At 45.3% G+C, this 17,222-nt stretch overlaps 1 protein-coding gene across 5 annotated transcripts in view; it reads right to left on the minus strand.

Moving 5' to 3' along the window:
• Positions 1-1,109: 1,109 nt before the first annotated feature.
• LOC137536338 (C-X-C chemokine receptor type 6-like) overlaps positions 1,110-17,222 on the minus strand; it is a 44,256-nt gene continuing 28,143 nt past the window's right edge. For 3 of the 5 annotated variants that reach the window (XM_068258513.1, XM_068258511.1, XM_068258510.1), the window contains one exon: positions 1,110-2,268. In XM_068258513.1, the coding sequence (XP_068114614.1) occupies positions 1,186-2,268 (1,083 nt within the window). In that variant the 3' untranslated portion in view covers positions 1,110-1,185. Of the gene's footprint in view, positions 2,269-14,215; positions 14,278-16,981; positions 17,019-17,222 lie in introns of those variants that run through there. The other 2 variants (XM_068258512.1, XM_068258514.1) reach the window with 2 other exon arrangements.

Genomic DNA, 17,222 nt, shown 5'->3' on the forward strand with positions numbered 1-17,222 from the left:
TTCTGGATGTGCTGTCTAGGCTATATGAGACTATAGACAAGCAGGGCTACTGCTGTAGCCTTTCATCTGTCTGCTTTCAACTATTATTCTGGTATACTGTGTGGCTGCCTGTAGGAAGTGTCTCTCATAGGAATGAAACTGCATACAGTAGATAATGACTGGCTGCACACTGCACACAGATAAACTTGTCTGTTTCAGAGCTTCTTTCTCGGCAGCAGCAGCCCCTCCCATGTCATCAGAGCTCTGAGTAGGGGGCCAGGAGGGGGCAGGCTTGGGCTTGAAAAGACTCCACAGAAGAGTGACTCAGCTATAATGATTCCAGGTCAAACCTAGACTGAATAGTCGGTGGATTCTTATCACAGTTGATAACAGATAGATTAGACTGAGAAGAATAAAACTAAAAGCAGGGTAGGTGTTTACTGTCATGTCCCCACTGATAAATGTAATAAAATACATGAGGGTGCTTCTTCTCTAGTTCTCTTTAATTCGTAAGTGCAATATTTTTTTAGCATTAAACTTTTTAAAGCAGTATTACGCTATGTTGTGCCTCTTTTTGGAGGTCTGTATCTAAGTTTATCTGAAGAGGAAAACGCAGAGTGGGAGTGCTGTTGATTCCAATACTCATGTGCTGGTGGTTCCAACATTAACAAGAGGCAGCCTAGATCGATTGGTCGGGGGTGACCAGGGAATAACCCCAAGGCGCATATAGACCATATTGTTGGTCTCCTCAGAGGGTGAGTCGCATTCTTGTTGGTGTGGTGGTGACACAATCTGAATAAGACCTGTACAGCAAGGAAGAACTAGTTTGGAAATACAAGGACTGTGTTGCGCTAGGGGTCATTGATAAACAGTCATAACAAGGCACCACGGATGGGCTGACACATTTCAAAATCTGAATTAGCTTTTAATCATCATGTATAAATGCTATGGTTGATTCAACACCAACTAGGAATCACATAAAAAGGCATCATTACATTAAAAATCAGAAATGGATGGAATAAAAACATTCCTAAAAGTAAAAAAAAACAAAAACAGACACATTGAGAAGCCCAAACAGTATCCAAAACAGCAGTTCAAAGGCTAAAAACCTACTAGGCTAACAAATGCAATTTCTTTTAATCCAGTCCTTTTAATCCTTCTAATTTTAGTCCAGAGATAGTTTGTGGAATTACCCATGTAAGTGTCTCATTCAGTTTTCACCTCCATTAGAATAGAAGAAGGGTACACTGATGCTGGTCCTGTCTGTGCGTTGGTGAGAAGTATATTTGAAGTCTGGGGCGTCCTTCTGGCCGTCTCATTGGCTGAAGCAGGCATATAACTGACACTTCTACCTCCCACCTTTTCTGGCTCTTCCCACCTTTCATCCAATCCCAGAGCCTTCAGCACTTTGTTGATGTTGTTTTTAAATTTGTTGCCTACGAAGAAATACAAGATGGGGTTCAGGCAGGCGTGTACATAGGTGATGGCTTCGGTTATCCTGAGGGCTGTTACCAGAGATGGTGGTGGAAGTTTGGTCAGTAGGTACAACAGGAAGGTCACATTAAAGGGTAACTGGGTGACAATGAAAGCCACCACGAGGGTTAAGATTATTTTCATGTTCTTTCTGCTCTGGAAACTTCTGGAATGCACCAAAGTATTTATGATGAAAGTGTAACACAACACCATGGCCAACAGCGGCAGGAAAAACCCAACAGCCAACTGAACCGAATAGACCATTGGCTGAAGCCATTGGCTGTGGTGCTCATTGCAGTGTTCCCCATTACTTGAAGCAAACACCAGCTGTGGAATAGCGAGATACAGAGACAACAGCCAGATTAATGCGCAAATCCCACCTCCCCATTTGTGCTTGCTCTGCTGGTATCTCTGGGCTTTAGTAGCAATCACAATGGAAAAAAAACGGTCAAAAGTGATGGCGGTGAGGGTCAGCATGGACGTGTACAGATTCACGCGGTACATCCCTCTTATAATCTTACACATGGCGTCACCAAAGATCCATTTGTGAGCTGAGTAATAGGCTAGAAATGGAAGGGTACAAACAAACAGAAGGTCGGCAACTGCCAGGTTCACAAAAAAGATGCCCGTCAGAGACTTCTTCTTATTATTAAAGGCAAATACGCTGATGACCAGCATGTTTCCCACCATGCCAACGATGCAAGTGATGGAGTACGTGATTGGGAGGAAGAGGCTATGAATAGGGCCAGGGTTGCTGCTGCTAGTTGGTTCATTGTAGTATTCAGATAAGTAGTCAGGGTCTTCTTCAGAGCCCATCTAGATGATAAAAACAGATAACACAAAGTCAATTATGCAGACAGCTTTTGCTCTTCTTAAAGGGACTCCGAGATCAGAGTAAAAATAAAATTTGACCTTACCCGGGGCTTTCTCCATCCCAGCCCTGGTCGGGACGTCCCACGCCGGCCTCCTGGCTCTTCTCCCGGCGGCTGTCCGCATACCGCGGACAGGCCGGTCCCCCGGGCGACACTGGCTAGTGTCGGGCCTTCTCCTTCCGTATACGTCACGAATGACGTCACACGCCGGCCGCCGCGCGTCATGATGGCGGCCGGCGTGACAGCACGGCGCATGCGCGGTTTAATCGCACATGCGCCGTGCTGTAAGCCGGCCACCGTCATGACGTGCGGCGGCCGGCGTGTGACGTCATTCGTGACGTATACGGAAGGTGAAGGCCCGACACTCGCCAGTGTCGCCCGGGGGACCGGCCTGTCTGCGCTATGCGGACAGCCGCCGGGAGAAGAGCCAGGAGGCCGGCGTGGGACGTCCCGACCAGGGCTGGGATGGAGAAAGCCCAGGGTAAGTTCAAATTTTATTTTTACTTTGAGCTCGGAGTCCCTTTAAAGGACCACTATTGCAAACATTTTAAAATTTAAAATACATGTAAACATATACAAATAAGAAGTATGTTACTTCTAGAGTAAGATGAGCCACAAGTAGGTAGTAGCAATCTGACTTTACCGACAGGTTTAGGACAATTCCATCTCTTCGTGGGGGATTCTCAGCAAGGCTTTTATTCTTTATAAATACATTCCCTAAAAAGGATTTATACAATGATGCTGGCCAGCTTCCTTGCTCGCTGCACACTATTCTGGCAGTTGGACAAAGCAACTGCCATTCACTAAGTGCTTTTGAAACTAAACAAAACCCTGAAAACCCCCCATGAGGAGATGTGATAGTCCAAAACCTGTCAGTTCTGTCATATTTCTACTACTTACTGTAAGTGACAGCAAAACAGGAGAAACGTAATTTATGGCTCATTTTACTCTGGAAGAAACATACTTCTTAATTTGTATGTATTTTAAAGGACTTCCGAGGCCAAAATCTGCCCCCCAAAATGTAAAAAAAGTTAACTACCTGCATGACTTTGTATGGCACGGAGGACGCCGTCCGCGCCCTCCGTGTCATTCCGCCGGGTCCCCGCCTCTCAATATGACCCCGAATGGCTCCCGACCCCACAGCCAGGGTCGGGCTCTGCTGCCTGTATAAAGATGGCCGCTGGCCCTGGCTGTGGCTGCGCACTCCGCATGGCCGCTACTGCGGCTGCGCAGCACTAGGGCCAACCCCCCGATCCACGCAACAGGAAACAGCCTGTTGTGTGGATCGGGGGGTTGGCCCTAGTGCTGCGCAGCCGCAGTAGCGGCCATGCGAAATGTGCAGCCGCGGCCAGGGCTGGGGGCCATCTTTATACAGGCAGCAGAGCCCGACCCTGGCTGTGGGGTCGGGAGCCATTCGGGGTCATATTGAGAGGCGGGGACCTGGCGGAATGACACGGAGGGTGCGGACGGCGTCCTCCGTGCCATACAAAGTCATGCAGGTAGTTAACTTTTTTTACATTTTGGGGGCAGATTTTGGCCTCGGAAGTCCTTTAAATGTTACAATTTTTTAGTGTGGTCCTTTAAAGAGGAGCGGTCAGCCATACTATTTCAGAAAAACACAAATATTAGTAGATAAATACTTGCTCTACTTACATAGCATTACATAACATATGTATTGCACTGTCCACATTTTTATTTCAGTGAGTTGTATATAGTAAATAAAGAGAATACTGTTTCTGTCAGTTTCCATCTTAGAATCTCTGTGTCTGAAGCCAATCCTGATGTCATTTCCTCCCTTACTATTTCCTCTCCTCTGCCTGATCAAGAGGGGGCGGTCAATGAATACACAGTCATCAGACACTCCCACACAGCTCTGCAGTAAGAAGTGCATTGTCACAAAGCATTGTGTGACCTTGCTAGAGTGACCAGATTTTTCTGGGTTCAACCTGGGACGGGTGGGGGGGGGGGGGGCGCCGAGCCAAAAAAAGGCTGGGGGGCTCTGCCGAAAATGGGGGCGTTTGCCGCGCTGGAAAATGGGCGTGGCCATGACGATGTGTAGGCGGAGCTAACGTAATGATGTAACAATGAGGCATAAGAAAGCAGTGTTTACGCCATGATGTGGTGAATTGAGGATTTGCATCATGGGTGTGCAGAAACTGTGTGATGCTATTTATTAGTATACCGTAACCCCAAAGCAGCAAATATAGCCAACTATGACCGTTAAATAACAAATGCAGCAATTGTTTGCACAGACACCAGAAAATAAATGCAATGTGGGCAGCATTTCAGCAGAAAATAACGCAATGTGTGCAACATTTCAGCAGTAAATAAATGCAATGTGGGCAACATTTCACCAGAAAATAAACACAATGTGTGCAACATTTCAGCATTCAATAAACACAACGTGTGCAACATTTCAGCAGTAAATAAATGCAATGTGTGCAACATTTCAGCAGTAAATAAACGCAATGTGGGCAACATTTCACCAGAAAATAAACGCAATGTGTGCAACATTTCAGCAGGAAATAACGCAATGTGGGCAACATTTCACCCGAAAATCAACGCAATGTGTGCAACATTTCACCAGAAAATAAACGCAATGTGTGCAAAATTTCAGCAGTTAATAAACGCAATGTGGGCAAAATTTCAGCAGTAAATAAACGCAATGTGTGCAACATTTCACCAGAAAATAAACACAATGTGTGCAAAATTTCAGCAGTAAATAAACGCAATGTGGGCAAAATTTCAGCAGTAAATAAACGCAATGTGTGCATCATTTCACCAGAAAATAAACACAATGTGGGCAAAATTTCAGCAGTAAATAAATGAAATGTGGGCAGCATAACACCTGCAAAAAAAAATAATTTACTCACCTGACAGAAGTCTCCTCACGCGGCCGGCCTCTGGCGCGCAGCTCCCCGGACAATCCTCCTGCATATCTCCCAGGCTGGAATGTAATAGCAGGGCTACAGGAAGATGGCGCCCGAAGCCCTGTACTGGAGACACAAATAGTCTCCAGTACAGGGCTTCGGACGTCATCTTCCCGTAGCCCTGCTTGCCTGCTGAACACTATGCAGGCTGGAGCGGGGCTGCGGGCTGCGAACTGGCGCGGCGTCTAACAGTTGCAATTAGGGTGGGCAGAGTCCCGAGGCCGGGACGTCCCGCTGCTTAAAGCGGGATGTTTCCCGGGATGCAAGGCATCCTGGGACAGAGGACCCCGAAGGCGGAACGCGTCCCGGGTAAAGCGAGACGTTTGGTCACCGTAGACTTTGCAGATCTGGTTTATCTGTATCGATCGGATTTCAACTGAGTCACTTTCTCAGCTTCTCAGCACAATAAATATTGGCCAATCAGAGAGGAACAGAGGTGTAGTAGGGAAAAACGGGAGTGATAGAAACTTCAGCCTATCAGGCTGCATTAGTTATGTATGAGGAGGAGAACAGGGGAGGAAAAAAAACAACCAGCATGCACTGCAGCTCCTCTTTTTCAGCAGATGTACCAAATAAGAGTCAGGGGACCTGGTAAATGATATTCTATTGAGAAGAAAATGAAGAGAGATTTTTTACTTTTGGATTGCCTGGTTAGCATCCTTCTTATTTGTTTACCATATAAAAATAGAGAACTTATTTTTTATTTTATGCCTAACAGTTAGGCCTTGGTCACATCTAAAATTGCCATCGCTGACGCAATCGTTTTGCGATTTTGTGAGTAATTTTTCTTTAGCTCCTCCCTGCGCTTATTTGCGCGCTACGATTTTTTGCAAAGCGCTTTTCTAAGTGGTTTAGCAGAGCAATTTGTTTTTACACTTCCTGACGCAAGTCAGGAAGTGAACTCTTTGACCCGGAAAATAATAAATACAATGTATTTACTCTTAAAAGCGCTGGGGAAATCGCTATACAAAGCATTTTTTCGAGCGTTTTGAGATTTCCATATACCTTCCATTGAGGGAAATCGCCCCAAAAATGGAACAGGCAGCGCGTTGGATAGCGGATCAGAATCGAACCGCTCAGATGTGAACACTCTCATAAGGAGTCATTGCACAAGCGCTTTTAGGGTGATTTTGAAAATCGCCAGCGCTTAAAAAAAAGGCAAAAACGCCCTTAGTGTGAACAAGCCCTTACTCTTTAACTGCTTGCCGGCTGCGTCACGCTGATGGGCGTGGCGGCAGCCCTAGGGCCGCATAACGTTGATCGGCGTAAAGTCCTGGGGCTTCGTTTTGCAGGAGATCGCGCGCAGGCTGCTCGCGCATATCCTGCTTGGTAGGCGGAGCAGAGCTGTCCCCTCCAGAGGCTCAGGGGTGATCGGCTGTCATAGGCTGAAGCCTATGACAGCTGATCAGGGGGATCGGCTGGCGGGTGGAGGGAGGGGGGAGTACATAAATTATTTAAAAAAAGACATTTTATTATAAAATAAAGAAATAAATATTTACAAAAAATAAAAAATAAACATTGGGGGAGCGATCAGACCCCACCAGCAAAGAGCTCTGTTGGTGGGGAGAAAGGGGGAGGGAGGGAATCACTTGTGTGCTGTGTTGTGTGGCCCTGCAACTCGGCCTTAAGGCTGCAGTGGCCCATTTTACAAAAAATGGCCTGGTCTTTAGGGGGTAAAGCCTGTGGTCCTAAAGAGGGTAAAAGCACATGTCACCTTAAAAAGAAAGTGTATGAGGCATGCCGGACTCCACATATGGGAGGTGTCATTGACATAATGGAAAAAAAGGACTTCCTTAAACTATAACTATGTGGTTATGCTGGGATCCAGCCCCACATATTAACCCGTTCACACACTGATGAGCAGGGCCGGATTTCTGGCAAGGCCGCATAGGCCATGGCCTAGAGCACCAGAAGTTTAGGGGCGGCTCAGTGAGGGGCAGGAAAGCTGTTCTATGCAGCCATCCCTATCTACAAGGACAGCTTTAACCTTTGAACTCTCTGTCCTGTACTTGTGCCGTCCCTGCAAGACCTGTAAGCTCTATCCTGCAGGTATACATCAGTCTAACTCTCATAGTGACGCAATGGGTCCATCATTAACGAGATGGCAAGCATAACATAAGAGTTCAAAACATAACTTATAGTCTATACACGACACGTATTACTAAAATAGCTATTGTCTGTGACACCAATGATGTAAAGTAAGGCGAATTCTCATTGGGACACACAGAGATAACAACCATACAGATGGTATAGTTGGCCTTGGGCGGTAAAAAGTACAAATCCGGCCCTGCTGATGAGCAGATTTTTAATTTTGTACTTCCATATACCAATCAGATTGAAGATGATACTACAAAACTACTTTGATTGGGGATTGCGGCTCTCATAGGAGATAATTCTCTCCTGGGAGATCACAGATGAGAGAAGATGACAAAGTACTATCAAAATGTTTTTCAGTATTTTCTCACTTGTTGGTGGCTTAAAATGCAATTTATTGACAAGTTTAAAAATATCACCTAGGAGAAAAGTCAGGAGAAAAAGTCAATTGCATACTGACCCATATGCAATGACCTTTTTCTCCTGAGTTAACTCCTAGGAGATAATTTTCATCTTCTCTTTAAAATAACTTCAGCATTTTACGATTTAAAAAGTACCCAAAACGTGCTGAAAATGTACGCTCAAAATGATTTTTAATATGTTCTTGTTTGCTGGCGGTTTAAAAGGCATTTTATGACAAGTTGTTAAAATACCACCTAGGAGAAAACTCAGGAGAAAAATGTAATTGCATATGGGCCATGGGATCAGGGCCCTAAACCCCCCCCCCAAGCACTGGAAGGGCCGCATGTGCTGGCTGCGGGCTTGTGGCTCACTAACCAGCACACCAAATCTTCTTAAGAAAATACTGCGCTCCACTGGATTACCACACTCACAAAGTCAGGGGATTGCAATTACAAAAAGGTTCACTCCACCTCGATCAACAATACTCGGATTATTCACTGCGCATACTTCAATCCCTGTAGAATCATAGAAAGCATATAACAATAACAATAACAATAACAATAATATTTATATAGCGCTTTTCTCCCTGGGGACTCAAAGCGCTGTGACCCTGCATTATGCAGTCTCAAAGGCTAGGGAAAAGAGGTGAGTTTTTAGCCTTTTTTTAAAGCTGTCCAGAGAAGGAGCCTCTCGTACTGATTGTGGAAGTGAGTTCCATAGAGTAGGGGCTGCATAGGAAAAGGCCCGAGCACCAAATGTTAAGTGTATCCTGGGAATAACCAACTTCATCTTGTTGGCAGAGCGGAGGGTGCGTGGAGGGGCATAAAGTGCCCAGTACTGTTTGTATCAGGCTAATGCTAACACCTCGTGACGCACACCTGGGGGTAGCGCCACCACCCTATAAAGGGAATGTAGGGAATGTAACAGGTCCCCCCTCTGTGCCCGCACTCACCGAAAGAGCGTCTTGCTCTATTGCATATCACACCATACTGCCTCGCCAGCCAAGGAGATTGAAGCAGATGATGAACACATATCCATTTATTAAAATACAGGCATCCAGCAGGCTTACAGTTCAATGGACACAAGTTCCGGCTCCACCGCGGATGATACAGAGCCACTCGCTCCTACTGCTTGTCCTGCTTCCGGGTGACGTCAATGCGCTCCTCCGACTCCGCCCTACGCGTTTCGTCACACTCCGTGACTCATTCAGGGGCTGGAGGACAGCATTGACGTGAAGTTCTTATGGCTGCGCAGCGCTCCCCCCGCCCTGGCTCCACCCGCAACTATGCCCTCTCCTGTTGCTAAGTTACCACCAAAGCGTGCTGGCTCTATATCACCGCTGCGCAGCGTACATCAAAATAAAACAATAAAACCTTCATAAGACCATTATTCATGAACAGTTCATAAGACATATTCCCATAAAGGGTAATACATATATAAAAAGATCTCGACCTAGTTATTTATCAATAAGGGTTACCCAGCGCTTTACATTACTCCCATGATTCAAATTGCAAATACATCATAATCAACCCATTAATACATAGAATCCCTATATTGATTACCTTGATACGTTACACATATACTACTTGTGGACAATTCAACTCCCCCCTATCCCATTACATATACCAACATCAATAATTCAGCATTCAAATAAAAGTGACAATACCTCCATATTGCAACAATAATTCATAATGCATACGCTAATAATCATATACAATAATCAATGTTTAATTAACCTCTCCGTCTCATGATTATGTACACCATTTAAAGTGACAGTGCTCCCTATATTATAATAACCCTATTTATATCTACACTCCCCTCATGAGCTGTGATTAAAAGTGACAGTGCACCTTCTAATTCTACATCCCCTTCCATATATCCAAAAGTACCCTTATACACTATATTCCACCCTTAAGAGTGACCAGATGTTACCCTCAAAGTGACAGTGCATACCTTAAAGGATAAGATAATCCCCCCACATCTATCTTGTACCCCATTAAATTGGCTAAACATACCTGGAATTGACCATGCTTACTTCTCTATTAGCTATATTCTGATTCCTATCGTGATACAATTCATGCCTTTATGGGTGCATACCCCATCAATATCAACCGAACTAATACAGAGCCCTATACTACACCCTCCGTGTCTATTAACATTAAAGTGACAGTGCTTCAAATCTTCATGTATGTGCAAAACCACCTATATTCTAGATCCATCTATATAAACCTCATAAAAACTTCAATTTCGTGCAAAACTTCACAGTGTAAACTACATATTATACCCATTATTATACCCGCTCTGCATAGATCCACCTTAGTTATTTGCAATAAAACAATTAATGTCTAATTCTATGTTCAGACCCCTCGGGGTAAAGGAGCCCAATCTATGGATCCATTCGGTCTCCTTTTTGCAAAGCTGCTGCAGCCGGTTCGATCCACGCCAGTGCGGCCGTACATGCTCCACTGCGACAACTTTCAGACCCCCTGGATCCTTATTATGCACTTCTAAAAAATGGGCCGACACACTATGCTATTTAAACCCTTTCTTAATATTGTACATATGTTGATAAATTCTTTTCTTTAGTGGCTGGGTAGTTCTCCCAACATAATGTAAGCCACATTCACAAGTGAGGACACATACTACAAATGTTGTGGCACAGGTCATAAATTGTCTAAGTCCAAATTCACGTTGATAAACATTAGATCTCACCACATCTGTGCTCACACTTCTAGTATCACTACATATACAGCACTCCCTACATGCATGGAAGCCCGGCCTCTGCCATGGGATCACCACTTGTCCCGGAGGGTCAACACAACTTGGTACGGGCACCGAATCTGAGGGACGTCCTGGTACCAAGTTGTTTTGACCCTCCGGGACAAGTGGTGATCCCATGGCAGAGGCCGGGCTTCCATGCATGTAGGGAGTGCTGTATATGTAGTGATACTAGAAGTGTGAGCACAGATGTGGTGAGATCTAATGTTTATCAACGTGAATTTGGACTTAGACAATTTATGACCTGTGCCACAACATTTGTAGTATGTGTCCTCACTTGTGAATGTGGCTTACATTATGTTGGGAGAACTACCCAGCCACTAAAGAAAAGAATTTATCAACATATGTACAATATTAGGAAAGGGTTTAAATAGCATAGTGTGTCGGCCCATTTTTTAGAAGTGCATAATAAGGATCCAGGGGGTCTGAAAGTTGTCGCAGTGGAGCATGTACGGCCGCACTGGTGTGGATCGAACCGGCTGCAGCAGCTTTGCAAAAAGGAGACCGAATGGATCCATAGATTGGGCTCCTTTACCCCGAGGGGTCTGAACATAGAATTAGACATTAATTGTTTTATTGCAAATAACTAAGGTGGATCTATGCAGAGCGGGTATAATAATGGGTATAATATGTAGTTTACACTGTGAAGTTTTGCACGAAATTGAAGTTTTTATGAGGTTTATATAGATGGATCTAGAATATAGGTGGTTTTGCACATACATGAAGATTTGAAGCACTGTCACTTTAATGTTAATAGACACGGAGGGTGTAGTATAGGGCTCTGTATTAGTTTGGTTGATATTGATGGGGTATGCACCCATAAAGGCATGAATTGTATCACGATAGGAATCAGAATATAGCTAAGAGAGAAGTAAGCATGGTCAATTCCAGGTATGTTTAGCCAATTTAATGGGGTACAAGATAGATGTGGGGGGATTATCTTATCCTTTAAGGTATGCACTGTCACTTTGAGGGTAACATCTGGTCACTCTTAAGGGTGGAATATAGTGTATAAGGGTACTTTTGGATATATGGAAGGGGATGTAGAATTAGAAGGTGCACTGTCACTTTTAATCACAGCTCATGAGGGGAGTGTAGATATAAATAGGGTTATTATAATATAGGGAGCACTGTCACTTTAAATGGTGTACATAATCATGAGACGGAGAGGTTAATTAAACATTGATTATTGTATATGATTATTAGCGTATGCATTATGAATTATTGTTGCAATATGGAGGTATTGTCACTTTTATTTGAATGCTGAATTATTGATGTTGGTATATGTAATGGGATAGGGGGGAGTTGAATTGTCCACAAGTAGTATATGTGTAACGTATCAAGGTAATCAATATAGGGATTCTATGTATTAATGGGTTGATTATGATGTATTTGCAATTTGAATCATGGGAGTAATGTAAAGCGCTGGGTAACCCTTATTGATAAATAACTAGGTCGAGATCTTTTTATATATGTATTACCCTTTATGGGAATATGTCTTATGAACTGTTCATGAATAATGGTCTTATGAAGGTTTTATTGTTTTATTTTGATGTACGCTGCGCAGCGGTGATATAGAGCCAGCACGCTTTGGTGGTAACTTAGCAACAGGAGAGGACATAGTTGCGGGTGGAGCCAGGGCGGGGGGAGCACTGCGCAGCCATAAGAACTTCACGTCAATGCTGTCCTCCAGCCTCTGAATGAGTCACGGAGTGTGACGAAACGCGTAGGGCGGAGTCGGAGGAGCGCATTGACGTCACCCGGAAGCAGGACAAGCAGTAGGAGCGAGTGGCTCTGTATCATCCGTGGTGGAGCCGGAACTTGTGTCCATTGAACTGTAAGCCTGCTGGATGCCTGTATTTTAATAAATGGATATGTGTTCATCATCTGCTTCAATCTCCTTGGCTGGCGAGGCAGTATGGTGTGATATGCAATAGAGCAAGACGCTCTTTCGGTGAGTGCGGGCACAGAGGGGGGACCTGTTACATTCCCTACATTCCCTTTATAGGGTGGTGGCACTACCCCCAGGTGTGCGTCACGAGGTGTTAGCATTAGCCTGATACAAACAGTACTGGGCACTATATGCTTTCTATGATTCTACAGGGATTGAAGTATGCGCAGTGAATAATCCGAGTAACCAGCACACCGCGTTCCAGCACTGACAAAAGAGGCACAGGAAGAAAAGAGGGGGACAAAAGAGAACGGTAAAAGAATAAGAACGGACCTACAAGTCCCTATCTCATTTGTGAACTGGGGACTACCTGTATTTTGCTAGTATTTGGCTCCACCCACAACATGCCATGGCCATGCCCACTTTTTGCTGCATCTCGCTGTGCATGCCGCTTTCCTCAGTGTCGGAGCCATGCACATTTTTTCGCCGCAGCGCACTTTGTGCATGGACACGGGGGTGGGGTGGCTAGTGGGCGGGCACAGCAACCAATGGGTGGGCCTAGGGAGGGGGCCTCAGGCCTGATGATGTGTGGAGGGCCCCAAAATTCCTGTTTGCAGCCCTGCATGGGATCTTACAAGTGGAATCATTGGTTGCGTCTGCTTATGGTCAAAAGATCTCATATGAGATGCAATTCATCATAGGCCTCTAAGGAGGTGGTAGAATGGCCACGAATTGTGCATCAGGATTTTATTTCAATTTTATGTAGAGGAAGCCCCAGGTGAGTATCAATTTTTTTAAATCTTTCATCTCAGGTTCTTTTTACTATCGAAAAGACTTATGGAGCCTTGATATACGCTTTCATCAAATTTCAGAGAGATAGACACTTATACTAATACCGAGAGCCTAATTATCTAAGATATCATTAGAGGTCAAATCAGCACTTCTGGGCCCCGCTACCAGCCAACGTCTCATAGACACCGATGTTAATTATTGGCATTTGGGCGCTCTATAAACCTAACTGTTTACGTTTACTATCAGTAATTTCGGCTGTCAACAGTAATTAGGGATGGAGGGTTAAGGTTGGGCATTAGGTTGGGGGTGGGTTAAGGTTAGGTACCGGGCTGGTTTGGCCCATTTGGGTGAACAAAATCGATGTTTGGATGGTAAGCTTTAGATATTTTTTTGCTTAACTCAGGTGATAGAATAAGGCTGCTTTCACAGTGGGACGTTACAGGCACACGCTAGAGCAGCCTGTAACGCACCCCACCGCACAGCAATGAAAAATCAATGGGCTGTTCACAGTGCCCACGTTGCGTTACATTGTAACGCTTCATGTTGTATGAAAGTGCAGCATGCTGTGCGTTCTACGCGGTTTTAGCCGCGTTAGACTGCTCGCACATGCGCAGTAATTAGCCACATGGCTAATTAATATTCACTGCACTGTGTGACGTCACGTGTTTTCTTCCTGGAGCGGCGGATCTGTGCGCTGATTGGCTGGCAGGACCACGTGATGCGGAGTGTTCCGATCTCGTGGTCTCCACAGTCAATACTGCACACCAAGAGCTGCATAACACAGCTCACTCTGGCGTCCTCCTTCAACACCACCAGGCGTTGCGTTAGGGGCACGTTATGCGACCTTAACGACCCCTAAAACGCAACATCCTGATGTGAAAGAGGCCTAAAGGCTATTCAGTTCAGCAATGATAGGAACCAAATGTAAACATCACACATAACGCAGAGGCTTTTGAGAAGAGCAGATTGTCCAAATGATGGTGCTGTTATTGAAAAAACCTTACCTACAGATGTACGTGGCTAGTTTTCTGCCATGCTTTAATTCTTACTTGCTAGCAAGCTGCTCCTGTGTAGACAGATCACAGACAAATAATTCCAGCCACAGCCTGTGTCTGACGACGACACTACAAGCAAGGGGAGCTAGAAGAGGCAGGAGGGAGAAAAACACTGTGTGTAATTCCTTATCTTAGTAGCTAACTATTGCTGGAGACAGGAGCTTGTATTATATAGACAGGAAGTTTTAAATCAGGCAAATTATTCTGATTCAAACCTTCCTGTCTTTAAAATACAAGCTCTAATTTGTTGGCTATAAGAAGGCTTACAAGCCTTCTTCAGACTCTAAAGGTAGCCATACACTGGTCGATTTGCCATTAGATCGACCAACTGACAGATCCCTATCTGATCGAATCTGATCAGAGAGGGATCGTATGGCCACCTTTACTGCAAACAGATTGTGAATCGATTTCAGCCTGAAACCGATCACAATCTGTTGAGCTGCTCCTGCCGCCTGTCCCCCCCGTATACATTACCTGAAGCTGGCTCCGGGTCCTCTTCTCCACGCTGCACCGCATCCCAGCATCCCGCACCGCATCCCAGTGTACACTGTGTCACTCCGTGACCAGGAAGTTCAACTTCCTGGTCACTGGAGTGACACAGGAAGTTAATGTACGCTGGGATGGAGCAAGAATAGAGCGGTGCAGTGCGGAGAAGATGCCCGGGAACCAGCGTCAGGTAATGTATACCTGTATCGGATCGGCCGCCGCTAGCGACGCGCTCCCTACCCGCGGGCGATCGACGGTAATTTCCCGCACGGCGCGATTGACGGACCGATCCAATTTCGGGAGGAAATTGGATCGGCGGGTACGTTTAGCACGAACGATTGCCAGCAGATTTGATCCCAGTGATCGAATCTGCTGTCGAACGGCGGCAAATCGGGCCAGTGTATGGCCAGCTTAATACTGTTGGCTGACAATGTCAGATGATGTGCATAGCTATAGTGGGGGTTGCTGGAAGGCTTGCCACATAACCATTGTGTGATTGTAATCCCATGCTGGCGTCAACAGTGGGTGTCTTGGGTTTATACAAAGAGACACTGAAGTCTCTTTTTTTACCTTAATTTCTTATCCAGTCAGCTTCAGCATTTAGGCTAGGTGTACATTGGGTCCGTCACAGATCAGATCCGTTTGAAATGGATCCGGTTTGTTTGTTTTTCCCCCTCCGTTTTTACTTTTTGGTGCTATTTTGTTGCATGCGTTTCCAGTCCGTGGAAACGTATGCCCAGGAGGAGGCCGCCATGCTGGAGGGTGATAGCAGGGTGATAGTGGTTCACGGACCACGTGGTCATGATTGACAGCGGCGCTTCATGCAGCCGCAGTAAGGATGACCTCGAGGACGGCCTGAACAGCTTTGGGGGAGCCCCGAGCGGCGGCGGAGAGCGGAGCGGTCAGGGTGGGACAGTCAGCTGCAAGGGGCTGGAGAAAGCCCCAGGTGCAGGGCCGGATTTACCATAAGGCAGTGTAGGCACGTGTCTACAGGCGCCTGATGATTGAAAGGTGGTCTCTCCCCTCCCCTATTGCCTCCCTCCCATCTTCCCTATGCAGAGTCCCAAGTGGAGTATAAATGAGAGGTTACTCACCCTGCTCTCTGCGTTCCACGAGATCTCCCTTCAGTCAGGGGCACCTCTAGCTGCTTAATATTGAGGATACCTCTGGCTACTTAATACTTGGGGGCACCTGTAGCAACTTATTATTGACAGAGCTTCTGACTACCTAATACTAAGGGGCACCTGGCTTTAACTACCTATGATGGGCAAGGGAAGTAAGGGAAAAGTGACAGCTGGGCCAGCCAGCGCACCTGTGGTGTGGTTTGTGTTTGTAGGTTCATGGAGGGTGAAGTCTGGGGTGCCAGGAAATCTGTGCCTATAGGCTCCTGTGATGTAAATCTTTTTTATTTCTCCCTGACGACTCCTTTAAGAGTAGTGCTTTCTAATAAGACAGTTTCAAATAAGAAAAAATATCAAACTGCTTTTACTAACAAAATCTGCTGGATCTACCTTGGGGAGAACTCACCTGTGCAGGAAAATTGTGGATGGATATATCTGATAGAATACAACCACACCAAATAAGATGTTCTCCCTCTTGGGAGCATATGATTATTCCTCTAGCCTGATACCGGCGTTCAGCATCATATGGAGAGGATCGATGTCCACAGAGATAGCTACGCAGTGCAGGGAAGAAGTATTTGATCGCCTGCTGATTTTACTTGGGTTCTCTCTGCCCAAGAAATGACCAGTCAGTAATTTACATTATTATTATTTAGTATTTATATAGCGCCAACATCTTCCGCAGCGCTGTACATAATATATTGTCTTGTTCCCTAACTGTCCATCAGAGGGGCTCACAATCTAATCCTACCATAGTCGTATGTTTGTGTATGTATCGTGTAGTGTATGTATCATAGTCTAGGGCCAATTTAGGGGAAATCCAATTAACCTATTGGTATGTTTTTTAGATGTTGGAGGAAACCAGAGTGCCAGGAGGAACCCCACACAGACACAAGGAGAATGTACAAACTCCGCGCATGGTGGCCTCATTGGAATTCGAACTGGGGACCAAGCACTGCAAGGCGAGTGCGCTAACCACTATCTAATTAACTTCAAAATCGGTCACCTGACTTGACCAGAGCATGATGGCAAGAAATCCTAACCGCCCAAGCCGCCCAATAGCTAACGATTTTTAATAAATCTTGTTAATATTTGATAGATTACTTACAGAGAGGCTTGGAGATCTCTGGAGATATCTTGCTGAACTAGGCTCTTTACGTTTTGCATCAAACACAAGTATGGTAGATACTTGCCGTGTGGTTACAGGAAGATTGTAGTTGCAGTATTTGATAGTTTTGGCTTCCGTCTTTTCTTAAAAAAATGAAAACTTCCCTAAGACTAATTCAGAGTGAAACTGAATCTGGCAAGGATAGAATGACAAGCAGGATGTGGCCAACTTGACCAGCAGC

The sequence above is a fragment of the Hyperolius riggenbachi genome, chromosome 10, assembly GCF_040937935.1.
Source record: "Hyperolius riggenbachi isolate aHypRig1 chromosome 10, aHypRig1.pri, whole genome shotgun sequence".
Classification (NCBI taxonomy): Eukaryota; Metazoa; Chordata; class Amphibia; order Anura; family Hyperoliidae; genus Hyperolius; species Hyperolius riggenbachi.